This window comes from Bidens hawaiensis, unplaced genomic scaffold, assembly GCF_021521415.1.
Source record: "Bidens hawaiensis isolate Kalapana, Puna unplaced genomic scaffold, B.hawaiensis_p1.1 tig00419365_1, whole genome shotgun sequence".
In the NCBI taxonomy this organism is placed as follows: Eukaryota; Viridiplantae; Streptophyta; class Magnoliopsida; order Asterales; family Asteraceae; genus Bidens; species Bidens hawaiensis.
Genome location: NW_027504836.1, coordinates 615501 through 642291, shown reverse-complemented (window position 1 = coordinate 642291; position 26791 = coordinate 615501). Strand labels below are relative to the sequence as shown.

The 26791-nt window shown below is 35.1% G+C and overlaps 2 protein-coding genes, 1 long non-coding RNA gene and 1 pseudogene across 4 annotated transcripts; 3 read left to right on the top strand and 1 right to left on the bottom strand.

Moving 5' to 3' along the window:
• Positions 1-2950: 2950 nt before the first annotated feature.
• On the bottom strand, positions 2951-4547 carry LOC143608424 (uncharacterized). Its single transcript, XR_013149250.1, has 4 exons — positions 4326-4547; positions 3678-3747; positions 3480-3643; positions 2951-3370 (listed from the first exon to the last, which is right to left on the bottom strand). It is a non-coding gene; the product is annotated as an uncharacterized LOC143608424 (long non-coding RNA).
• Positions 4548-8127: 3580 nt separating this feature from the next.
• LOC143608440 (uncharacterized) lies at positions 8128-12183 on the top strand. The gene is made up of 6 exons (XM_077083480.1): positions 8128-8382; positions 9600-9785; positions 10077-10226; positions 10632-11034; positions 11100-11278; positions 11360-12183. Exons 1-6 carry the CDS (start codon positions 8146-8148, stop codon positions 11699-11701), a joined length of 1497 nt encoding a protein of 498 aa, XP_076939595.1. The 5' UTR covers positions 8128-8145; the 3' UTR covers positions 11702-12183.
• A 2382-nt stretch (positions 12184-14565) lies between these two features.
• On the top strand, positions 14566-15749 carry LOC143608438 (uncharacterized). The gene has a single exon (XM_077083479.1). The coding sequence runs from the start codon at positions 14637-14639 to the stop codon at positions 15747-15749; it is 1113 nt and encodes a 370-aa protein (XP_076939594.1). The 5' UTR covers positions 14566-14636.
• A 4802-nt stretch (positions 15750-20551) lies between these two features.
• On the top strand, positions 20552-26014 carry LOC143608367 (putative disease resistance RPP13-like protein 1; annotated as a pseudogene). The gene is made up of 2 exons (XR_013149244.1): positions 20552-24572; positions 25794-26014. The product of XR_013149244.1 is annotated as a putative disease resistance RPP13-like protein 1 (transcript).
• Positions 26015-26791: the final 777 nt, after the last annotated feature.

Here is a 26791-nt window from a genome sequence, read left to right as displayed (position 1 = left end):
TTTCGAGAACAACGTTTTTTTAGTCTTCCCATGTCATACTTTTGATTCCCTTCTTGCCCTTTTCTTGTTTGATATCGTTAACAAGTTTGCAACAAAATGTACCTTTGTTAGAGGAGTCACAATGACTCGTATCGAATACATGCACCCTCTATGTTATTCATATGGTTGATTAATGGGGCAAGTTCACACTTTAACTGTAGTGGCTTACAATAACCTTTGTCTCATCCTATATCAGCTCGTCTTTTGTCATTGGTTTCTCTGATGACTGTTTAAGATTCAGCAACAAGAAGCCCCATAGTTTACACGTGATTGGGAAGATATTGTCATAGTTCACCCTTCGTTTCATCTCCCAATTCCCTTTATAATTCAACACGGGTATAAAAGGTCTGTATCATGTTTTAATATTTATTTACTGGTGTCTTCAACAAGAAGCCCCATAGTTTACACGTGATTGGGAAGATATTGTCATAGTTCACCCTTCGTTTCATCTCCCAATCCCCTTTATAATTCAACACGGGTATAAAAGGTCTGTATCATGTTTTAATATTTATTTACTGGTGTCTTCAACAAGAAGCCCCATAGTTTACACGTGATTGGGAAGATATTGTCATAGTTCACCCTTCGTTTCATCTCCCAATTCCCTTTATAATTCAACACGAGTATAAAAGGTTTGCATCATGTATTCTACCACATTTATTTACCATTCGTCACGTTCAACATGTTGGGGATATCTGCAATCGTATATCTTAGGAAATCTGAGAGTCGTGAAACACTTTCAGATCAAAACTATTTGTTGGTTCCCAAGTGTTTTGACCGGATAAAACTCAGATTGAGTGCAAGAATCTGTATGGTGATTGAGAGAGTTTTTGAATCAGAGAGAAACATCGTATGATCAAATGGCAGTTTTAATTAGGGTTGGGCAGTTGTAACTGCCTTTGCAGTTATCTGATTTTGAAATTCAAAATCATGAAATACGCTCCTTTATTTGTGACAAATAAAACATACGAAATTTAATTTAATTAAATTTCTAATGTGTTTTTTTAATATAACAATACGTGTCACAAAAAATTTTTGACCCCAGCCAGGGGCGGCACCCCGCTACCAGGGGCATTGCCCCCTTGGAACCCCCATGCCTTAGGGGTTTCGCCCCTAAGTAACAATAGGATTATAAATTATAATAAGATCAAATAACTGTGCACCCCGCACCCGATTTATTTAGATTCGTATTACAATTAACTTGATCAATAAGTTAATCCTTAATTACACTAAAATCACTAACACAACACAATTATAATTACTTGTCTTGGACAAGTGCAATAGTCCACACATATCCTCGATATATACATTGTCACACATCCACAGTTATACCTTTTGTTAATCTTTCTATTCTAATAAAAGACTACCTATTTTTGCCACTTGTCAATCTCATAGCCATCCACACTTTTTTTCACTTATTTTAATATATGGTCCTTATTTTTTAAGTCATTTCAATATATGAATTCAAGTTTGTTTTTATTATATGTAAATCATAATCTATTCATTCATTAACATTAATGGTGATATAAGAACATAAGAAAATATTAAAGTTGACGTTGCAGGTTTGTTAGAATATAATTTTAAAGTCACATATAATTACAAATTAAAATAAATAAAAGGTGCATCATTGTCAAAGAATTTGGATTTGTTTGATAAAATGCAAATTGTTTTTTAAACTACGATTCGAGCAACAATGCATAACTTTTGATATAAGATTGGTTTCAAATTTGGATTTAAAATTTTCTCACATGCATTTGAACTCAGGAAAATGTGTATTTTCTTAATTATTTCCAAACGTTTTGTATAAATATTGCAAACATGGAGATTACCTATTATATATATCTTAGTGTTTAGCATTAAATTATTGAAGTTGAATATTATAATTATAATTATAATTTGTATGTATACCGGTTTACTATATGAAGTATATGTCATTTATTTGTATGATTTTTTTTCTGTAGTATAACGGGTTTTAGCAATAAAAAAATCAATATTTATTTTTCATTATTTTCTTCTATAACTCTAACCAAAATGCTTTAGAAACATATATTTTCATATTAATATAAAAAAGTAGTTAATCATAGTTATGTAATTTTAATGTAAATTGTAACCGTATAAAATAGATGATCATTTTGTAAACTATATTTAACTATATTTCACTAATGGTTAAATAAAAATTTTCATTAATTACCCGTGTAATACACGGGCCTCAAACTAGTATACAATATAATACTACACAACTTGTAAGAAGTCTTTAGACTAACTACTTGCCTTCAGCTTATTGATCCAAGTCTCGGATCGAACACCAATGCAATATCGTGGGGACTAAGGTTTAAGTTCAAGTATTCACTCCCATGCGGAATGGTTAAACTTAGCTACGATACCAACTTATAACACCTTTATTTATAAACCTATTTATTATAGAGATGACTTTGTATGTTCGATAATCAAACATAAAGTGTTAACTTGTAGGAGTGCCCGCGCGTTGCGACGGGGACGCAATGAGAATTCGGTCAAAGTTGTTCAGTTTGTTATGGTACCTGCATTTGATATAGCTAAATTTATGTTCGATGCAATTTACAATTTGTGACTAAGGTAGTTGATGCGGTAATGCATAACAAACGATTATATATCATGGGGAAGGTTCATGCACATTTTAATCTTAACATGAGAATGTAGGAAATAATACTAATTTATAAAAAAAATGAGAACGTAAGAAACAATACCAACTACAATACCAATCGACGAGGTTGTGTGAATATCATTGTAATCAACATCAAATGCTATTGAAGTATGTTACATGGAACATCCATAGGACCAGTCGGATCTGTTAAATCAGATTTAAGGGTCGGACAACTTATATTTTCCAGGGCTAAATATCGTTGTAATCAACCTCAAAAGCTATTAAGGTTAGCTAGAGTCATTGTGTAGCTATGATAGTAAAATCAAAAGTTCAACAAAGTGAGATTGGAGCAAAATCAATAACAAATGGTATAAATGGAATTTGGTGAAAATAGGTTACCGTGACTTTTCTTGTATGTTGTCGTTTTGGGAAAAGACTTTTGGGTTACCTTTATATTTCATAATCTGAATTACAAAAAACATCTATCACACATCAATTTTTACCAAATTATTACAATTCAATTTTAACCAAATTACACATTTTATTCTATAAAAAGATGTTACGTCCATACATGAAAAGTCAAAACTCAAAGATACACAACATAGTAATAAAAATGAGACGCAGTCAAGATGCTAATATTTTATAAGCTTCTAAATGCATCCAAAACAGGCCCAGAGTTGAAATTGATAATCCTTCAAGATCCAGAAAGGCCTGCACCATATAGAAACAAATATAAAAAATTTACAAGTAACATTACTTTAGGATCATGTGCTACTTTATACATGAAGTTTCATCAACATCATAACGGTAACTAACAAACCTCGGGATCTCGAGGATCAATTTTGGTGGCTTTTTTCAGAGCATGAGCCTTAGAAGTCTAGTAAAACTAAAGATAAATGTGAGTAACAGTCTGTACCAAATGTGCAAATGTGGTAGCCACATTGTATATTCATGCATAAAGAACAGTTGGTAATAACCTACCACCTAGGGCTTATTAGCCTCGCAATTCGTAAACCACACAATAACACCCGGTCGAATTTAGTGATGATTGAGTACGAATTTTAAATGAAATCTGACTTACCTTCTTCCTACGGAGCCACATAAAGACCAGATGAGTCGATGAACAAATCTATAGCATACCAAATTCACAAGTAACTGTTATTCCAAATACTTCAAAAATCGTAAACAAATGTCCATATTTATTTAAAATTACTGATGAATTGATATACTCATTGTGTGTATGAAGTAACATATACAAAATAAGTTTCACTTAAATTCCTATAGGTGTGTGTGCGTGTGTTTTTTTATTTGAAACGACCTGAACCAAATAGGCTCATTATTGTAACTGAGCCGAGCTCGATCTAAGCTCAGCTCGGGTCATGGCCCGGCTCGTTGGCTCGATCATAGGTCGTTTTACTTCAAGCTTGACCTCGAGCCGAGTCAAGCTGTCTCGCTTAATTTTGAGCAAGCTCGAACCCACCCTGGCTTGACTCGGGCTCGACTGGTGAACACCCCTCGGGTTACATTATTCAAGATTCCAAGATTCCTTGAACTCAGAGTTGAAGCCACATAGTAGAACATAGAAACATGAAAAAGAACAAGGTTTTTCACTACAATAACTACAAACAACGAAATTGCAAATGACAGCATGGCAATAGCTGCTGACCTGGTATGTCTTGCATACTAATAATTTTCAAGCAACATTTTGCCAGCCTGCTCATTTAACGCAGATTCTGGAACGGTTCGATCAGTAAGCATCTAACTACCTGCAATAAGGTATAAGAAAAAACAAAGCTTAGTGATTTCTAACCACAAACATAAAATGAATAAAAAAATACGAAACTTACAATTATGAGGATATACTCAATGTGTGTATGAAGTGATATATACTCAAATTCCTATAGGTGTGTATTTTTATTTTTATTTTTAATTTTATCAATTCTCAACTTATTAATCATCATATTCTGGTACAGTTTTATAAACCGACCCAAAAAACCACAAGAAGTATTAATACAAATTGTTAACTTGTTGCTAACTAATTGTTAGACACACTAACCTTGGTGCTTTTACTACATGATATTTCAGTATTTTTGCTTTGCTCTCATCTGCTGCAATTTCATCATGAAAGAGTTTAGAATGTTCACTCATTATGACATCAATAATGTCAGTCACTGTCTGTAATCCATTCTTCTGAAGGTGTAAAAACCAATTCCAACATTGACCGATTCGGATCATAACATTCCTGCATAATACAAGCAATGTGTTTAACAATTATTTTTCTCCTTATAAAAGGTCATGTAACTGATGTTTATGACGTAGTATGTGTCTACTGTCATACAAGTATTACCTTACATGTAACAGACATGTCAGCATATACACTAAGAAGAGGGCTCCTGGAAAAGAAGAAAAAAAGAGTAACTTGTTAGTAGCAATTAGGCATAATAAGAGGTGATCTGCTAGAAAGTAAAAAAGACAATTTTTTGTGAGAAAATAACTAAATGTTTTGCATGAAATAAGAGATGACCTAATGATCATATGTGTTTTTGAGCTTCCTGCCAAACCTGAAAATTGAGTAAACAATAATAAATGTGAGAGGGCTGGATTATTATAATCTTATAAGGCTTTGCATTATATTGAAAGGGTTGTCTAACCATATATGAACGTTCATAACCGGCACACCAACTAATTTGTCCCAGCCTTTTGAAGTACGGAACCAGTTTCTAAACCAGTTTCCAATCTTCAGGATGTTAATTGTTTGATACAAAAACAGTCAATAAAGCTTGTGTATCCAGAAGTCAACATTTCATTGTTTGTTAAGGTAGCCCAATCCTGAAATATTTTGTCAAAACCCGATAGATACCCGATGGGTTTTGGGACTGGTATACCCAACGGATGTTTTTAACAAACTAACCGATATACTCAAAACCCACTGGTATGTCCGACACCCATGGGTTACAATGGCCATTAACACCCCCCCCAGGCTCCAATCGTGACCGGTACAACAAACACAATTAATAAAAACTAATAACAATGCAATAGATGAATAGAAATCAAGAAGTCCATTGGTGAATTGAAAATAGAGGTTATTTCCAAATCAACCAGAAGCAAATTTATCTCATCTAAATGTATCATCAAGTCACCAACATGTAACTTTATTTATCAGCAACAAACTATACTCCAATCCAGTTTTTTCGTTGAGAAAAAAAGAAAAAAAATCCAATCCAGTTTTCATCATTTCATGCTTGCTCCACTAAATAAAGGACTACAACTGTATATACGAAAGCCAATTAAACCCAAATGTATTCAACAAAGTAAACGAACCTGATCATATACGAACAATTAACAAACCTGATCATATACGAACCTGATTAAATAAAGGACTACAACTGTATTGAAAAGCTCCTATCTGTATGTATTATAATGCAGTATAGATATAGATATAGATATAATATACTGTAATTGTCTGGTTACTAGGATAGGTTATTCTTTGGGCTTTGGCTGTCTTGTTTTAGAGAGTCAAAGGGCATGATTCTATTTTTATTTTATTTTATTTTTTACCTAAAGTCATGCATGGAAGTAAAGTCATACTACAAAATGATCTTAATATACATGTTTATAACTTTTTAGTGTTTCTAGAAGATGCTGACTCCCTTCTTCATCTCAATCAGTCATTCATTATAATCATATGGTGCGTGCTACATGTTGACCTTAACCGTTTGATCACAAATGTTAATAATAACCACATTGATTTCATGGCATAAATTAGTATTGGTTGATGGTTATTTCATAAGTTCCAACTTCCAAATTATCATTGGTTACATATTATTCTCACACCACACATTTAAATTACTCCATACGAGTTAAAATAATATTTTCAATGTAGCATAGTTTACAAGTCATAGGATCCAATGGCCCATCGGAAAATTGGTACGTGTTACTATCATGTATACAAAGAATATTAATTGTATTTATATAAAAATTATTATATAAAAAAGCAATACAACTCTAGAGACATACAAGTGATAATGGGTATTCCCTCGTCAAAATGGTGAGAGTTTGAATCACGCACATGGTTGCAAGTTGGAATATATTTACATTTATTTTAAGATAGATTCGATACATGTAAATATATTTACGCAATTATTTCTACACAGGCACACGTTTTAAGACGAGAAAAAAATTGTTTTTTTTTTCAGTTTTGATTTATTGACATACACTTTTCATATTTAATTATTAATAACATTATTAATTCCAACAAAGTATTTAATCCTTTGTATTATTATAAACATGTTTTTTTTGGATAAATATCGAGTACGTATATGCTTCTCAAATTTTTAACATGATACTAATAGCATTTACATATAACACAAAAGTTTTTCAATATTATTTTTGTCAGAATATTATTGAATTTTAAATAACAATTAATAGTTTTAATATAAAAACAATATAGCATATCTTTGTCATGAGAGGAACCGGGTTTCAAGTTCACCATACCACGACACCATCCGACAATCAAGGACCCAACTCAATTAATCTCAATGCTTAGGTGCAATTTCAACATCAATTCTCACACTTGCATAGACTTTATTTTGTGGTCAATTCAAAAGTTATAGATTTTCTTGACAACAACGTAAATCGAATCTCACATAATTTGTTTGAATGATCAGTTGAATAGACCGAAGATTTAGAATGCATGTGTAAATGTGCTTTTCAATAATGACATTTTGGGCCTGTAACTATGTTCATGGCCTCAATAAATTAGGATCAACTATAGACAAATAAATAAAATTAAACTAAAACCATGTTATTAGTTTTCACCGACAAGTATTTTCACCCGCGTGTTACGACAGGACTCAATGGGAACTCAATTAGTATCGTTTCGACTTGTTATTGTAAAAGTATCGTGATCAAAGTTGAACCATTGACATGCATGGTCAAGATATCGTCGTTGACTATCATCAAATCAACGCATCTCATATTTCTTATTCTAAAACTAAAATATTCTAAAAAATTGTTCATGTTTGTTCATTTAATTAATTAAATAAAAATTTATAGTTTATGTTCGTCCCTTTATTAACATTTGCATTGAATTAAACCACATGCTTCATTGCTTGTGTGGCCCCTGTCAATTTCTTTGAGTTTCATTATTGTGAATGTACTCCCCCATACACTCAGACATGATATTAACACGTTAACCACCATAACATTGTATGAGTCAATACACACTACGCCTAGCATCCATAGTTTACAGCCAGGACTACAAGGTATCTTGGACCGTTCGCGAGCAAGTCGGGTGGGTTGAACTCGAGCTTGAAGTTAAGCGAGTCATGCCATGACTCGAGCTCAGGTTAGTTACAAAAATAGCCAGCTTGAGTCTCGGGTCGTTTAAAATTAAAATTTTCTTACTCAGTTTTATTCAAGTCGGAAGCTTTTATAACCGTTCAACTAAAACCCTTGAGACCCCAACCAGAAGCAATTCGATTCCAATGGGCGACAATGCCGGAGACGCAACGGCAACGGAGAAAAACAACAGCGACGGCGAGAGTCACCGGTACTATGTTTCACGCAAAACTCTGTTACTGATGCTCAAAGACAGAGGCTACAATATCTCCGATTCCGATATCAACCTCACTTTCACTCAGTTTCGTGACCGCCATTGGACGTGTACCAATGTTGACCGTTTTCAAATCAGTGCTTCTCATCTCACTGATTCTAATAATAAGGTATTTCATTCATTTCTCACTTTTTCCTAATTTAATTTGTCATTTTATAAATTAGAGTTCTGGTTTATTTATTCGGTTGGTATGGGTTAAGTTTGTTATGATAGTGACACTGAATTGAAAAGGTTAACCTGTCAACGCGTTTAGCTTATAATTAAAAAACTAACATATTAGGAAAAAAACAAATACTGCTTATGATCAAAGCGGCACGAATTCAAGTAGTATCAGTGAGCTTCAATCTTCATGATGGTACTTTAAAACGCCTTGAATACTCGTATAGCTTGCAATACAAAAAATAACATATTTAAAGCTTGGGTCGGTTTCGGACTTTTGGCTATGTTTGTCACGGTGCCAGAACCAAAAAAAAGCAATAAGATTCAAAATTAAGTGAATCACTTGGCCCGAGCGGGTGCCGTCACGTGGACCAATGACAATCTTGCGGCACCAGCCCATTGATTTTTATGTTATATATAATATATATATGTAACTAACATTTCTCATTCGTTGTGGTTTATTTTTTGGAAATTGATGGTTTGGTTTACTGTCAGAAGCATGAATTTGTGAAATTGGTAGTTTAGATCATCAGGTTTTGAAAATGGCATGTGGTTTAAAATTGATTTCGTTCTAGGGTTTTAAAGTTGATTGCATGGATTTCTGCGACAAAAGGCTTTCATTTTAAGGGGTGTCAGTATTGTCGGGTTGAGTTGTTCAATCTGAACACGACTTATATCTTTAGCCGTGACAAAATCGTGTGACCTGAACACAGCCCGTTTATCTAAGCGTGTCAAAAAGAGTTTGGCGGGTAATAATCAAGTTATAAATGTGGGTTAGCGGTTGACCTCTTTAATTTAACAGGCTGATGGGTCAACCTGCTTAATTAAATAGGTCAACCAAACACAACATGTCTAATTAGTCAGGTCAACCCAAACATGACCCGTTTTTATACGGGTTGGATATGTCACTGTAAAACCTGATTATTTTTGTGTCTTGTTGAAATTTGGCTCCCCTAATAAGAACCAGATTAAGAGCTCACGGGCCCGTAAGTCTCATTGATTGAAATCTACGGGCTTTTCAAACTGGCACATTTGCAACTTAAGGTTTGGTTCTTTATAAAGAATATATGTTCTTTTTAAGGTGTAGTAAAAACCTTTTTGTAACATGTTGTCTTATACATGAACATAAGAACTCACTATTTTGTTATATGTTTTTCCTAACCACAGGTTCTAGCTGTGTTTTGTGATACCGGTGTGGTGAGATTGGATACCATCCGTTTTATGTCAAATCGGATCAGGATCTATAATAAAGAGAGTTTAAGCCGTCTAATTATAGTAGTTCAAAGTCGCATTACAACACCGGCTATGAAAGCTATTGCTGATCGTTTCGCATGCAAGGTTGAAATATTTCAGGTTAGCGTTCACCAATCTTTATTTAATGGCTTATTTTTATAATTATTATTAGATTGTGTATACATATGAAAGTTAAGAATTAGATACGGTAATATTTTTGTAATGATAGTTTTTCTCATCCACTAATTTATTTGGAATAGTTGGTTGATAACATAAGTTGTTCAAAGTTGATTAATCTTTAATCCTTGTATGATATATCATATTCAGGTTTTATTTTGTTGATAATGGATAATAGAAGTTAGCAGCATAGATTTTTACTTTGTAATAAATTTTTTTAAATATTTTTTGCAGATGACTGATTTGCTTGTTAATTACACTACAAAGCATGAGTTGAAGCCAAGTCATGTGGTCGTACCAGATAAAGTAAAAGTAAAAGAAAAAGAAAAACTCGTCTTCAAGTTGAATCGGGATGCCTTAAAGGTTAATTTGGATGCGAAACAGGTTAGTATATAGTCTGCAACAATTTCGATTATTGTGAGTTTTAAGTCACAGTAATTACCTTTTTTAATTAGGATAAATAAATTCAGCTTATGATTTTCCAGTTATTTAGTAGTAATATTATGATTTGAGCATAGAAGAAGTGATGTACTTCTGGTCATTTTATTTATCTGTTAGTTTTCTATATAATTAGATTTGATGAAGAATCAAACATCTGATTATCTGATTATTATAACATCAAACAACAAAAGTGCATCAAAATATTATCCTTTTAATTTACGACCCATTTCACTACACACTATCAAACATCTGATTTACAACTTCAAACAACAAAAGTGTACCACAGTACGATACTTTTTATGACCCGTTTCATTATAAACAATCCCGGTATAAAAATGTCCTTAACAGGGTCTGCAGGCGCCCGCTCCGGTTGTAAAGGGAGTCGAGAAAAGCTCCGAGTCTCCAGGAGGACATCTGGAGAAGACTTTTGGAGACTCTGTTACCACAGTCGTGGACAAGGACAAGGGCAAGCGCAATAAGGGAGTCGAGAAAATATGTGAGTCTTCAGTAGAATATCTGGCTGAGCTTTTCGGAGACTCTGTTACCACAGTTGCGGAAAAGGACAAGGGCAAGCACAATAAGGGAGTCAAGAAAAACGATGAGTCTTCAGTAGAATATCTGGATGAGCTTTTTGGAGGCTCTGTTACCACAGTAGCGGACAAGAGCAAGCGCAAGATTGAATTGTCCGAAATCAAGTCGCCCGACTCAAAGAGAAACAAGCTGATGGCAATGTTCAACCAGAATAGAAAAGGTATGTCTGTGACTGTTACTTATCTCAGTTACTTACTGGCGGATTAACAATAACTTTCTTTTCAGGTACTGACGTTTCAAAGAAAGTTATTGAGCGGCCAGTAACAGAGATACGAGTGGAGAAGATGGTGCCCGTGAGTCATGCCAAGAAACTGGTGGAAGTTGCTGCGTTGAAGCCCGTCGTGCAAACTGGCGACAAGCAAGGTTCTAAGTCTGGTGATGCTGTTGTTGGATCTTCCACCGTGGTAAGTAAACCCGTGTTAATTGCTTTGCTGCTGCCTTTTTTTGTTCACACATTTCTAACTGGAATGTCATTTATGGCCAAGGCTCATGTTCAAGAACAGACGAACAAGGATATTTCAAATGCAGTCACCACAGCGCTTGCGACACTCGTGTCTCATTGCCCAGAGATATGCCAACGGTTGGACTTACACGAAAAACAATCTGGCCAGGTGATGGCGGAGAAACGAAAAGCAGAGGCTGAGGCGGAGCACCTTGAGAAGCTTGTGGCGGACTTGAAGCAGTCTTGTAGTGCCGAAACTCTCTTGCGAATGAAAACGGAGTTAGAGTTGTCGGAAATGAAGAAAAAGTTTATTACGGATCAGGAGAAGCATGCGATGAACTTCCACGAGAAGGATATGGCGTTCAACGAGGCAAGAGGAAATTAAGGAGAAAGGTAAGTTGTTGCGGGAGCTAACCGAAAAAACCGAGGCACTTTCTAAAGAGGTGGCACGTTTGAGAGAAGACAGGCGTTGGCTGATAGCGGAAGGCATTCCTCGGTCCTTTGAGGTGATTAGGAGTAGCGAGGAGTATATGGGGGCGCTAACGGAGTTAAATACGACCGCTGATTTGGTGGGTCGCCTGGATGGCATGGTGGATGGGTTTAAGCTTTGTAAGGGCGGTGGTCGTGTTAAATATCATCATAACTATCGAAAAGACGCTCGAGATGAGTTAGCCAATGCATTTGAGGCTTTTAGTGACATGGAGTTACCTATCCTAAATAAGCTTACTGCCACCGCTGAGTCGGACGATCTTAGTGATTTGAAAGCTTTGCTTCCGAGCCCTGGGCGGGATGATATTGATTAGGAAGAGTAAATTTTTGGTAGGAAAGTGCAGTTGTTAGAATCATCATTGCTTTAGAATGTATCTGTATTTGTCCTCCTTTTCCTTTCTATGCTTAAAATCATGCCTTAGTTATAGATATTGAACTACAGGTCAAAAAACGAACCAGACTGAATTTAAGTACTTCAAAATCGAATCACAAGCTGCATTTGAATTCAGCCTGGTTTGCGGTTTCAACCGAACAAACCAACCGAATTCTATTATTGGTTTTTTCGGTTTATTGTGCAATCAATCTATAAAGTCAAATCGAAAACTGAATTTGTAATTAGAAACTGTTTTCATTTCTGTTTTATTTGTTTACCGTCTGTAGTAATGACTGGGGGTGAGCAACTAACGAACCATTCACGATAACCGATGAAGCCAAATTGAACCAATAACCGACAAAATTACCAAACCGAAAGTAATAGGTAATGGAATTAACCAAAAACGGTTATTTTCCGTACCCTTGGCTAATTGAACCGAACCGAACCATTCATGTTTTTAATATATTTTTGCTTTTACACTTTCATTTCATGTACCTAAACCTCACCATTTCATGTATTTATATGCATCAATTTAAACACAAATTTGCTTTAGTTTATTAACCGAACCTAACGATAAGTGAAAAACCGGAAACCGATTGGTTAATTATTTAATCTAATAGAGACTAATAACAACCAACCGTGCACTGGGCACACCTGACCTTGACCTATGGGTGAAAAATGGCGGGAAGTGCTGTATTAATTACTAATGGACGACGGCAGCGTGAATATCTCCTCCGATTCCGATGTCAGCTTCATTTTCAGTCACTCAGTAAGTTTCATAACCGCCTTCATTTCTCATACTTAGTATTATTATTATTATTATTATTATTATTATTATTATTATTATTATTATTATTATTATTATACCTTTTCCTAAATTAGTATAAAATTAGGGTTTTAAGATTTTTGTTTTTGCTCTGCCTGCAAATTATTCAATTTGGTTTAATTAATGTTTGTTTGAAGCATCAATTTTTTTCTATTATAATTAACGCTAGGGTAGGTTTTGAAGAAATTGATTGCACGGAAACCGAAACCGAAAAACCTGAACTGACGGTTTCGGTTTGGTTTTATGTTTTGTAAATAGCTTTGGTTTTGCATCTAAGAAAACCGAAAAGGCCGAAACAACCTAATTTCTAGATTTTTATTCTTTTTTAAGTAATTTATAAGAATTCAGTTAATATGTAACTAATAACAATTAATTAGTTAATAATAATTTACAAAATTATTTATGCCTAAATTCATAATTTTCAGCTAACATTTTTCTCGGGCTAAAACTTTCAAGCTCAAATGGCAAAAACCGAAATGGAACCGAAGCTAAACGGTTTCAAAAATCCAAAAACTCAAAGTTTCGGTTTTTGGTTTGGTTTTAGCCCAAAACTGATCCAAACCGGACCGTGCACACCCCTATCTTGGAGTAACATTTGTAGATTTGTGTGAAATAAGTTGCTGCCATTTTCATCAACAGACAATTGGTTAGAGTTAGGGGGTGTATCAAAACCATCAGATTTGTAGTTCAAAGTCACCTTACAACACCAGCTAAGAAAGCTGTCACTGAATTTTTCAAATTCAAGGTTGATATATCCCATGTAAGCAGTTCACTAATCTTTATTTATAATTATTATGGGATTATGGATACATATGAAAATTAAGAATTGGATATGATAATATTTTGTACAATTATTTTTCCCATACTTTAAGTTGTGCAAACTTGATTAATATTTAATCCTCGTATTATATATCATATTTATTTTGTTTATAAACGGTTAAATGGGATAAATTTACTGTAAAATGAAACAGGTTGAAATTCACCTCTTAACCTATGTATTAGCAACATAGATTATTATCTTATAATAAAGTTTTTTTTTTGTTTTTTTTGTTTTTTTTTTGCAGATCAAATGATTTTCTTGATGACACTACAAAGCATGTGCTGAAGCATCAGAAAAAGAAAAAGAAAAAGCAAAAGAAAAGGAAAAAGAAAAACCTGTCTTCAAGATTAGTTTTGATGCGAAACAGGTTAGCATTTATCTACAACAAAATCTGATTATTGTGGGGTTTAAGTCACAATAGTCACCTTTTTGAATTTGGATAAATGAATTCAGCTTATGATTTTCTGATTATTTAGTGGTAATATCATGATTTGAGCTTCTAAGAAGTAATGTGCTTTTTGGTCATTTTATTTATATATTAGTTTTTCTATATAATTAAATTTGACGAGCAATCAAACATATGATTATCTAATTATTTCAACTTTAATTAATAAAAGTGCATCAAAATACCATCTTTTTTACTACCCATTTCATTATAAACAATCAAACATATGATTATATTATTGTTACAACTTTAAGCAACAAAACTGCATCAAAGTACAAGTACTATATTTTTACGATCTATCTCAGGGCTTACAGATGAGGTGTGGAGAGGTGTTATAAGGTATCTTGGGGCGGTTGAAGAAGTAAGCATGAGTTCTTGTAATGAAATAAGATACTTGTGGGAATCTGAAGCAGAGGCAAGTACAATTCTTGTGAATTTAAAGAGCCTGGATGTAAGTGACTGTGATATTCTCGTGAGTTTAGGAGAGAAAGAAGAGAAGAATCATTATGGGCGAAACCTCCTATCATCTCTTAGGACGTTGTCGATTTATCACTGTGGGAGTATGAAGCATTGTTGCTGTCCAAATAGCATTGGTAGTTTGAGTATCCAATCTTGTAGTTCACTCACAAGTGTTTCCTTCCCAACAACAACAGGAGGAGGAGGGCAGAAACTCAAGTCACTTGTTATTTTAAATTGTGAAAATCTAACGGAACAGATCAACAACACAAGCATGCCAATGCTTGTAGAGGTAAATATATATTGGTGGAGAAATCTGAAATCAGTCGTTCAATTGAGTAGCTTCATTCACCTCAGCAGCCTTTCTATACATGATTGTCCTAGTTTTGAGTCATTTCCTGATACCCAAATGCCAAACCTCACGAAGATGAGCATAATAACATGTCAAAGCGTGAAATCATTTTATGACATCCAACTGCCGAGTCTCACAGATTTGACAATAGTAGATTGTCAAAGTCTGGAGTTATTACCCGAGTTATCTAATCTTACCTTGTTAAATGATCTAACAATCACAAATTGTCCGTGTGTGGATGCTTCTTTTCCTAGTTGGGGTTGGCCTCCCAATTTACGTTACCTTAAAATAGGGGGGTTGAAAAAGCCCATCTCACAGTGGAGCACTCTGAATTTTCCAACTTCTCTTGTTAAGTTAATATTACGTAATGAACCCCATGTGAGTAATTTTATTCAATTGTCTTCTGGCCTTTTCCCTTCATCTCTTACTACTCTTGAAATAAGCAACTTTGATAACTTAAAATCAATTTCAATGGGAATCCAACACCTCACATCTCTTCAACATCTCGGGATTTACTTATGCCCAAAGTTGAAACATTTACCAAAAGTGTTGTTGTCTTCACTTTTGAGCTTCGAAATCATTGGATGCCCAAATCTGAGAAGAACGTGTAACGGAAGAGGCTCCCGATACTGGCCCCTCATCTCTTATGTCCCCAGTGTCAGCATAACATAGAAGACTAATAAAGGTACATGTATACGAAATACCCTTTTGTTTATATATGCGTGTATTAAATATTTAAATTTGCTTTCATTCACTCAACATATTTTACATGTTATCTATCTCAAAACTCAATGATTGAATATCTATAAATCTGCAATATGGGGGTAGAGTAATTCTCATTAAGTCAGTTTTGGGCAACACTTCACTATATGTCAGTATTTAGACCTCCAAAAGTCGTTTATGAAACTTTGGATCGAATTAGAAACCGTTTTCTGTGTGCGCGTGTAAAAGTTAAGAGTGGAATAATTATTGGGTGGCATGTAGGGATGTGTGTGGTACAGTTTTGTGCGGTTTTGAGCTTAAACCGAACCGAAAATCCAATTTGCGGTTTTTTTAATTTTTCAAAAGCATTCGGTTTCAGATTTTTTGGTTTTTGGTTTTCGGGCTCGATTAGGTTTTGGTTTCAGTTGTGTTAATTGTGCATACAAATTGACCCAAGATATTGATATCGGGCGTAATATTTAAAAAAAAACACTAATGGTTAATAGAATATTAAACATTTTGACATAGAGTATTAATAACTAATAAAAGATACTTACATTCAATATTAAATATAAAAATTCATAAATTCAATAACATTTAGTCATCAAAAGGTTCAATTTTGTTGGTTAATGTTTGGGTACAGTTTACTTGGTGTTTTGTTATTTTGGTTCGGTTTTTTCGGTTTTTCACAAAACACAGAACCAAACCGAAACTAAATCAATATTTCGGTTTTCACTAAAGTTTAAAACCGAACCATCGGTTTCTAATCTGGTTTGGTTTTTTCGGCTTCATGCACACCCCTAGTGACATGGCAGAACATCATAAAACTTAAGGTTTACGGGGTCTGGTGGTTGGTGATCTTGTGGTCTAGTTGTATTTGATCCATTCACAACTGTTCTATTCCACCCAACAGGTTGGCTAAGAAATTCTTTTTGCTAATAACTTAGAGGAATTAGGTATTTTGTCATTGAATCTGTTTAAAAATAATTGTTGGATCTGGCAATACTTAGTTCAGTACTATACTGTGCTTTAGTAAAATGATTTAGAAGCTTGCATACATTAAAATGATTTAGAAGCTTGCATACATTAATATTATACACTGCGCGTGTAACTTTCAACTAGTTTGCATACATTAAAATTATTTTAGTAATCAGCAGTTCCTTTATTTTCTGTGAAATTTATATATTGATCATTAACACATAGTGATGCTATTTTGCTCCACAGTTGTTGGTTTGTTAGTCATGACACCGAGATTTTGACTGAGGAGTTGCTCAAAGCTTGGATTTCTTGTATGAATTTGAAGAATCCTGGATTTTGACTTTTGAAGTCAAGCATGTTACCTTCTGAATTCATGATTAATGTTAGTTCTATATATTTATTTTATAAAACTTGTATGGTCATGTTGTCATCTGTATTATACATTAAAATTCTTAGCCATGTATCCCTTGTAGAGTTAATTGCTTCATATTTTTATGTTGGACTGAGAAGCTAGACAATTTGACTTAAAAAGTCAATTGTTCGGTACTTCTTTCATTTTGGAATCAATATGAACTCCGTAGTAAACTGTATCTAATCAATAGCACCATGGGCTTTTAATGTATTTATCGCCACCAATGGGCTTCCACCACCACTGAGCGTGCCAACACCACCCATGCCCTCATTCAAGGCTGACTCCATTTGGGTGGAGCCCGTTTTGACCCTCCCAATTTTGCAGACTTGCTTCCAATGTATCAAGCTTCTCTCCATATGGTTTACAAGGAAATATTTAGTAGTTTATGAAGTTTATATTTTCAAGTTTTAAATTATGTTTCTAAACTTTGTACTATGTATCTTCAGTTTTTGTAAGTTTATGTTTTTTAGTATTTATATTCTGCACGAATATGAATTGCAATTAAATATCATTTGGTCGTCTCAAAAAACATATTAAAAAGTATCTTTTTTAGTATTTATTTACTCTCACTATCATTTTTCACTCTTTCTTTTCATCTCGACGCCTTTATGACATAATATCAAATGGTCCTACGTCTGTACCGTGCCACTGCTGGTTTTGGCCAGAATATCATTTTCCAATGAGTTCCTTTAACTCTCTCTTTGCGTTGAACTCGGTCTCGGTACAAATCCGAAAACTGACTTGCTAATACCCGAGACCAGCAGAAACTGAATGGGGTTTAAGAGGTCCGGTCCTTGGTCTGCGTTTTTATAGAGTTCTAGTCTCGGGTCAGGTCGGGTTTTAGCAAATGAACAGCCCCAGACTCGAGCGTCACACTCATGTAATGTATATTTTACTGGTTTTTACACTTTTAGAGTTTTAGTAATATATAATAACTCGAAAAAAAAAACCTGGCCATTATTTATGAGCCGCTGAGTTTGGTTAGGGTGTAAAAAACCAAACCTTGTTGATTGAGCTGGTAATAACTTGAAACAAGTCAAGCTTAAATGAGCATAAACCATAATAAAACATTTGTATGGGTTTAATTTGTATGCTATTGTGTAGACTCGCGATAGTAATATAGAGAAGTAGGATTTTAAATTTTAAAGCAACATTTTGTAGGTTGTGTCGATAGATAATTATCATTGTGACATTTCTATTCCGTCTTATTAATGAAACACTAAGGTGAGATAAATCCAATTAGTCAAAAACATACTTAAAACACTAAAACCTGGCAAAAGGTAGGTGCAAATGTACTTAATGTTAAAAATGCTTATAAAATTGCAAGTGTAGAAATACTAAAAATCATGACGACAAAATTTAAGTATTAATACGTAAACATTAAATCATATCAATGGCATGCGACGGATTTAATAAAGCGACCCGGGTAACTCAATGATAAAAGATGACTCATACGTGTGCGATCGAAGACAACTTTGCGTTGCTCAAGCGCAAGATCTCTTGTCTGGGGAAAACCCATCACTCGAAAGCCCACTGCGATACAACCATATACGAACCGGATCTAACTTTGAGATTTTGCAGCCTCCATCCCAAATCTTCACTTCCTCACCAATACCAGTTCAGTGAACCCGATGGTCCCAACCCATCTCCACCACCTGAGTAGAAAATATTGTACGGAGAAGAATGTGTTGAAATAGTTTCCATTTTTTGTGCATTTACATAAAAAAAATTATTATTTTATTAAGTGGCAAATGGTTTCAAGCTCACGAGTTTTCAACCATGCTCCAACCACCCACTCCTACTAACTGAAATTCAGGGGGCGTGTTGTCTCCTAGCTTACCCGCTTACTCCATTGAGTAAATGACTCAAGCCACCTTTATTATTTATGTTATGTTACGGTTACAACTTTGATAACGAAGCTTTTGATGCAAAACTTTTATCATAAATAATTGAACCGATGCTGACCAATTTTCCGCCAACGTATAAACTAAACTGTTACTATTGTTGTTGTTGTTGTTATTATTATTATTATTATTATAAATTAGTGTTGTTGCTGCTATAACCGTAACATAGAAATAGTACTATAGTAGTATTTCACACACAGTGTCAGTACTGTGCAACAGAACGTAAAATCCTTGAAGCTCCAACAACTAAAAACCATGGCGAAGATGATTAACTAATAACTATAACAAGAAGCGTGTTGTGGACTACGGTAAAGAGAGAGTCACAAATATTTATATTTTGATTCACGCAGAAACAAATCTGTTAGTGAGCCGCTGATTCTGATAATAAGGTATTCGTATTTGATTTTTCCCCAAATTAATTTCAAATTTTATTATGTTTTGATGTTTTACTTTACAGTTTGTAACTGCTTTATGTGAAATCTTCTATTCTCTCTAACTAATAAAAATAGTCATGTTTCTTATCCAATCGCCATGTGGCCGAAACACACCGTCCTCGGCTTGTTTCGAAACACCTGCTGTGGCCACATGACGTGATATGATTGGATCACAAACGCGTCGGCTTGAATTTCAAACATTACGTCGTCTAACGGGGTTGTGTTGGACAAAGGTGGAATTTGAAATTTAGGGGGACAAAAATGGAATATCTCTCTACGGGGCATTTTAGAAATTTTTCCTAAAAATAATGTCAGCTTTGTAGGCCGTCTAAAAAGTTGGTTTTCGACCTATCTTTTGTAGTAAATATTGGCGTGTGACTTCTGCTGATATATAGATTTTGATTTCTCACCTCTCGAATCTATTAAATAATAATGTTTTTCTTTAATTTGGTAAATAATATGATTATCCGAGGTGGCACCGCCCCCTCCCGCCACCCTAATGAAGGAACTTAGCTTGATGGTTTGAGTAGTTGCTGCCTCGCGGGCCCGTAATTCCTCACTGATTGAGAGCTACTGTCTTTACAAACCGGCCCGTTTGCAGCTTAAGATCTAGCTCTTATTAAGTTTTGTAAGTTTTTATTAAATATGGTTGAAATGAACATAACATTTAGTTGGGTTAATAAGGTGAGGTTATTAAGGGTCATTTTCATTATTTAGTATGTCTTTGTTATAACTTGATGGATACTTAGCCTAGCTTGAGTTTTACTGCCCCTAGAGCCGGCCCTGTACAAGACGGTGCTGTAAGAAAATGTGTTATTTTAATGTAAAGTTTTAGTATGGGCTTTTAAAAAACTCAATAATGTCTAGACCTCATCTCAGCATTATTGTCCTTCCTCTCAGCATTAATGTTTTTTACCTAACTGCACTCTTATTATCTCCACTCGTATCTTATCTCCACTCATAACTTTCTAAACATTTCTGTCTATCTGATACACACCACCAACTACTCTCTTAAACAATGGCTGATGTTGCTGCTTCGCCCTGGTCAAAGTCATATTTGCCAAGCTTGCTGATGAAGCCTTCAAGAAATATGCTCTGTATCAGGGAATTCACTCCGAGCTGGAGAATTTGGGGACAGAACTATCTCACATCCAAGCTGTGCTTTATGATGCTTCTGAAAAGGAAACAAAGGATAAAGCTGTTAAAAAATGGCTCAATGATCTTCAACAACTTGCATACGACATCGATGACGTACTTGATGATGTGGCTACTGAAGCCATGCATCGTGAACTGACCCATGATTCATCAGGAGCAAGCACAAGCAAGGTAAAAAAGCTCATCCCAACATGCTGCACAAACTTCTCACTAGCTCATAGGTTGACTCCCAAGTTGGATGGTATTGCCACGCGGTTACAAAATCTAGAGAGACAACAGTCTCGTCTAGGTTTGATTGAGAAAGCTGACAAACAAAAGGATATTCCTAGTAGAGGAAATGAAACATCTTTGCTAGGAATCGATGTTGACGGACGAGAAGATGAGAAAGAAAAACTTATCAAGAAGTTGTTAGGGGATCAGGAGACATCTAACAACAACTTTAGCATCTTACCCATAGTAGGTTTGGGTGGGGTTGGTAAAACGACTCTAGCTAAACTCTTGTATAATGATGCACGAGTGAAGGACCACTTTGAACTTCATGCATGGGTTTGTGTGTCCGATGTGTTTGATGTCTCTAAGATAAGCAAAACAATATCTGAAGGTATGTCAGGAGAAATCAAGGGATCTGAAGATCTGAATCAACTTCAAATGGCTCTTAAAGAGAAAGTTAAGGACAAACGGTTTCTAATAGTGCTTGATGACGTGTGGACCGAAAACTATGGCCAATGGGAAAACCTTGTGCTCCCATTTCTTTCTGGAGCTCCTGGAAGCTGGATAATAATGACAACTCGCAAAGATCAGTTACTCCAAAAGCTAGGTTTTCATCATGATCAAAATGATCACAAGAGTTTGTCCGACAAAGATGCTCTGTCTTTATTGTCTGTACATCTATTGGGTGAAAAAAGCTTTGATTCACACCCAACGCTTAGGGAAAAGGGTGTAGGTATTGTGGAAAAGTGTGGTGGTTTGCCTTTGGCCTTAAAGGCAATTGGAAGGCTACTAATGACTAAAACAAATGAAGAAGACTGGGATGCCGTGCTGAAAAGCGATATATGGGATTTGCAAAGTGCTGATGAGATTGTTCCAGCCCTTAAGCTGAGCTACCATGATCTTTCTATGGATCTGAAGCAGTTGTTTGTATACTGTTCCTTGTTCCAGAAAGACTTCTTGTTTGACAAGGAGAAATTGGTTTGGTTATGGATGGCAGAAGGGTATTTGAATCAATCAGGTGAGAAAAAGTCAGATGAACGTCTGGGTTATGATTGTTTTGAGAAATTGTTATCAAGGTCGTTTTTTTCACCATGCTCCTAATAATGAAACTTTGTTTGTGATGCACGACCTTATGAATCACTTGGCCACATATGTTGCTGGAGATTGTTTTTTAAGGTTTGACAATCACATGGATGCGGGGAAGAAAACTTTGGCAAACTATCGCCACATGTCATTTATTCTCGAAAAATTTGTAACTTACGACAAGTTTGAGGCCTTCGAGAGAGCTAAAAGTTTGAGAACATTCTTATCTGCATATGATGGAGCGGAAGAAAGTTGGTATGGTTTCTACTTATCCGATAAGATTTTGGTTGACTTGCTACCTAAGTGGCCACTGTTAAGGGTTCTTTCTTTGAAGCACTTGAGGTATCTTAATTTATCTCATACAAATATCAAAGTGTTACCTGAGAATGTTGGCAATCTTTATAATTTACAAACACTGATCATTTTTTCTTGTGAGGAACTTTCTAAGTTGCCAAAAAGCTTTTTAAAGCTCACAAAGTTGCGGCATCTTGACATTAGGAATACCCCGAAACTGGAGAAGCTGCCCTTGGGGTTGGGGATTGGTGAGTTGAAAAACATACAAACTATAAGAATTGGGGGATACAGTGGGTTTGCTATAACCGAGCTTAAGGGTTTAAATAATCTTCGTGGGCAACTTTTCATTAAAGAGTTGTGCAAAGTGCAAAGCGCAACGCATGCACATGAGGCGAAATCATCTCTAAAGGGGATTACTGAGCTAGTGTTTGATTGGGGTGATGGTTCGCACCAGGGAACGCTTGATTATGAGGTTCTCGATGTGCTGAAGCCTGATAGTGATATGTTAAAATCACTTTCAGTTGTGTCATACGGGGGAAGTGAGTTTCCAAAGTGGGTTGGGGATCACACTTATAATCATTTGGTTCATGTGTTGATACGTGGTTGTAGAAAGTGTAAATTCCTACCATCACTTGGGCAGCTACCTTCACTCAAGACGTTGGATATCGAATGCATGCAAGAGGTTGAAGTAATAGATTTGGAGTTTGTCGTGGCTACTGGCGTTGCTTTTCCTTCACTTGAAGTTCTAAGTTTTGAAGATATGTCGAGATGGAAGGCATGGTCAACCAATAACAAGGTTTCCAATGCAGTGTTTCCTTGCCTTCAAGAGCTTCGTATAAAAAGATGTCCTAATTTGGTTGATGTCTTGCTTGAAACAATACCTTCACTTGAAATTCTAAGCTTTGTAGATATAAGGGGGTGGGAGGTATGGTCAACCAACAACCAGGTTTATGATGCAGTGTTTCCTTGCCTTCGAGAGCTTCTTATAGAAAAATGTCCTAAAGTGATTAATGTCTCACCTGAAGCACTACCTTTACTCCGTGTTCTAACTATAGATAATTGTGGAGATGGTGTGTTGAGAAGTCTGGTTCGGGCAGCTTCATCAATCACCAGGTTGGACGTACGTTCTATTTCTGGGCTTACATATGAGGTGTGGAGAGGTGTAATCAAGTATCTTGGGGCGGTTGAAGAATTAAGCATGGTTTATTGTAAAGAAATAAGATACTTGTGGGAATATGAAGAAGAGGGAAGTGCAATTTTTGTGAAATTAAAGAGTTTGCGTCTAAGCCATTGTGATATTCTCGTGAGTTTAGGAGAGAAAGAAGAGAGTAATGATTATGGGAGAAACCTCCTATCATCTCTTAGGACGTTGTCGATCAATTGGTGTGGTCGTATGAAGCATTGTTGCTATCCAAATAGCATTGATAGTTTGAGTATCGTATCTTGTAGTTCACTTACAAGTGTTTCCTTCCCAACAACAACAGGAGAAGGAGGAGGATGGCAGAAACTCAAGTCACTTGTTATTAAAACTGTGAGAAACTAACGGAACAGATCAACAACACAAGCATGCCAATGCTTGTAGAGGTACGTATAGTTGGTTGGAGAAATCTGAAATCAGTCGTTCAATTGAGTAGCTTCATTCACCTCACCAACCTTTTTATGGAAGATTGTCCTAGTTTTGAGTCATTTCCTGATACCCAACTGCCGAACCTCACGGACATGCGTATAAAAAGATGTCCAAGCGTGAAATCATTTCTGACACCCAACTGCCGTGTCTCAAATATATGTTTATTAAAGACTGTAACAGTCTGGAGTTATTACCCGAGTTATCGAACCATACCTTGTTAATTGATCTAGCAATCACAAATTGTCCAAGTGTGGATGCTTCTTTTCTTAGTGGGGTTTGGCCTCCCAATTTACGTTACCTTGAAATAGGGGGGTTGAAAAAGCCCATCTCAGAGTGGAGCACTCTGAATTTTCCAACCTCTCTTGTTACGCTATCATTATGTGATGAACCCCATGTGAGTAATTTTATTCATTTGTCTTCTGGCTTTTTCCCTTCATCTCTTACTACTCTTGAAATAACCAAATTCGATAGCTTAAAATCACTTTCAATGGGAATCCAACACCTCACATCTCTTCAACATCTCATGATTTTTCGTTGCCCAAAATTGAAACATTTACCAAAAGTGTTGTTGCCTTCACTTTTGAGCTTGAAAATCATCGGATGCCCAAATCTGAGTAGAAGGCGTAACGGAAGAAGCTCCCGATACTGGCCCCTCATCTCTTATATCCCCCTTCTGGAAATTGAAGACTAATAAAGGTACGGAATACCCTTTTGTTTAAATATGCATAAATTAAATATTTGAATTTGCTTACATTCACACTACATATTTTACATGTAACTCTGATCAAGTCAATTTTCGGCAACCCTTCACTACTTGTCAGTATTTAGAGCTTCAAAAGTCATTTGTGAAAATTTGGATCCAATTAGAAAACGTTTTCTCTAGGGGAGTGTGTGGTGCAATTCAGTGAGGTTTTGGGCTTAAACTGAACCGAAAACCTAATTTGCGGGATTTTTATTTTTCAAAACCGTTCGGTTTCGTTGTTTTTAGTTTACGTTTTCGGGTTCGATTCGGTTTTGGGTTCGGTTTTTACGGTTTTGTTAATCAGACATAAAAACTGACCCAATGTATTGATATCGGGCCAAATATATATTTTTCTAAAGAAACATTAATGGTTAATAGATACTTACATTCAAAGTTAAATACAAAAAATCAAAAATACAATAACATTTAGTCATCGGACGGTCCGGTTTTATTGGTTAAGGTTTGATTACAGCTTTCTTGGTTTTTTGTTATTCCGGTTCGTTTTTTTTCCTGGTTTTTCACTAAACAAAACCAATACTTCGATTTTCACTAAGTTCCAAACCGAACCGTTGGTTTCTAATTTGGTTTACGTTTTTCGGTGTTTTCGGCTTCGGTTCGGTTTTTTCAGTTTTGTGCACACCCCTAGTGACATGGCAGAACATGAAAAGCTACTCACGAGCTAAACTCGAGCTTTAGAAATAGAGATCGAAACGAGCCTAGCTCGTGCTCGAGCTCTGTGTAAGTTAAACGAGCCGAGCTCAGTCTTGGCTCGTTTGCACCAGTGAACCCAAATAGTTTTCATGGGTTCAGTTATCATTGTTTTATCAAAATAACATAATCGGCGTCATAATAAGAAAAATATAAGTTGGAAACTAGAGGCTCTGTATATTTATACACTACTTTGCAAGATCAAAATATGAGGATTGCACATTCATATGTTAACTGTTAAGGTATGCATGTGCATGCCTTAAAAAACTGTATTATTACAATATTAATCTTATTTTTTAGTAAAATGATTTAGAAGATTGTATACATTAGAATTGTACTCTGTGTAACTTTCAACTAGTTTGATCAGATTCCCTGTCAGCAATTTCTTTATTTTCTGTGAAATTTATATATTGATTATTTTCCATCTTAGTTTTATTTACACATAGGGATGCTCTTTTTCTCCACAGTTGTCGGTTTGCTAGTCCTGACAAGGAAGATTTTGACTGAGAAGTTGCTCAAAGCTTGGATTTCTTGTATGAAACTGAAGAATCTTGGATTTTGACTTTGAAGTCAATGATGTTACGTTCTGAATTTGTGATGAACTTTAGTTTTTAATTTCTTTTGTAAAAGTTATATGGTCATGTTGTAATAAGTAGTATACATTAAAATTCCTAGGCATACAATGACATCCCTTTCATTTTGGAATCAAAACGTATTTGTTGAGTAGGACCATGGGCTTTTAATTCTGAAATTTAAGTTCAGCGTTGTAATAATTCAATACTGTAAATATAAACACCTCTTGAAAAAGAACAAATCACACGATTGTAAGTTACTAGAACCTTTGGGCCATGAATACTTTTGAGGAATTGTATTCAAGGTTGCTTACTAATGGCATTGTGATTATATAATTTTCCTTTGGTGCCTTGTATTTAGTAATACATGTTGTGTTAATTTTGTTTGTACATTGTGCATATTAATTAAAAGATTAACCTTGATTACGCGTAAAACATTGATACATTAAGTGATCAGAACACTAATGGAATTGGCTTAATAGTGAGAAATACTAATAATCCTAAAGACTGAGATGATGTTGTATTAAAACTTAAACCTCAAAAGACCTTATCACCCTAATGTGTGAGGACTTTAATCAAACACCTATCTCACATAGAAGGATTTATAATATATATATATATATAAAGAAAAGAAAGAAAAGAAGAGCAGTGCCTTCATTACAAGACGTTTGGCTTTGCAATGTGGTTAAATTAAAAAGTATAATAACGCTCAGCCTCAACACTACCATATAGTTTTACATATAAAAAATAAAACAACTAAATAGTTAATAAATAATAAACGAGCATAGCTCATATATTTTAAACTACCATCGTATTGATCTTGAGCTTCAAAAATTTAGTAGCTTGTGTCTCATTTACACAACAGAAACTAAAATCATTCAAACTCCAACAAA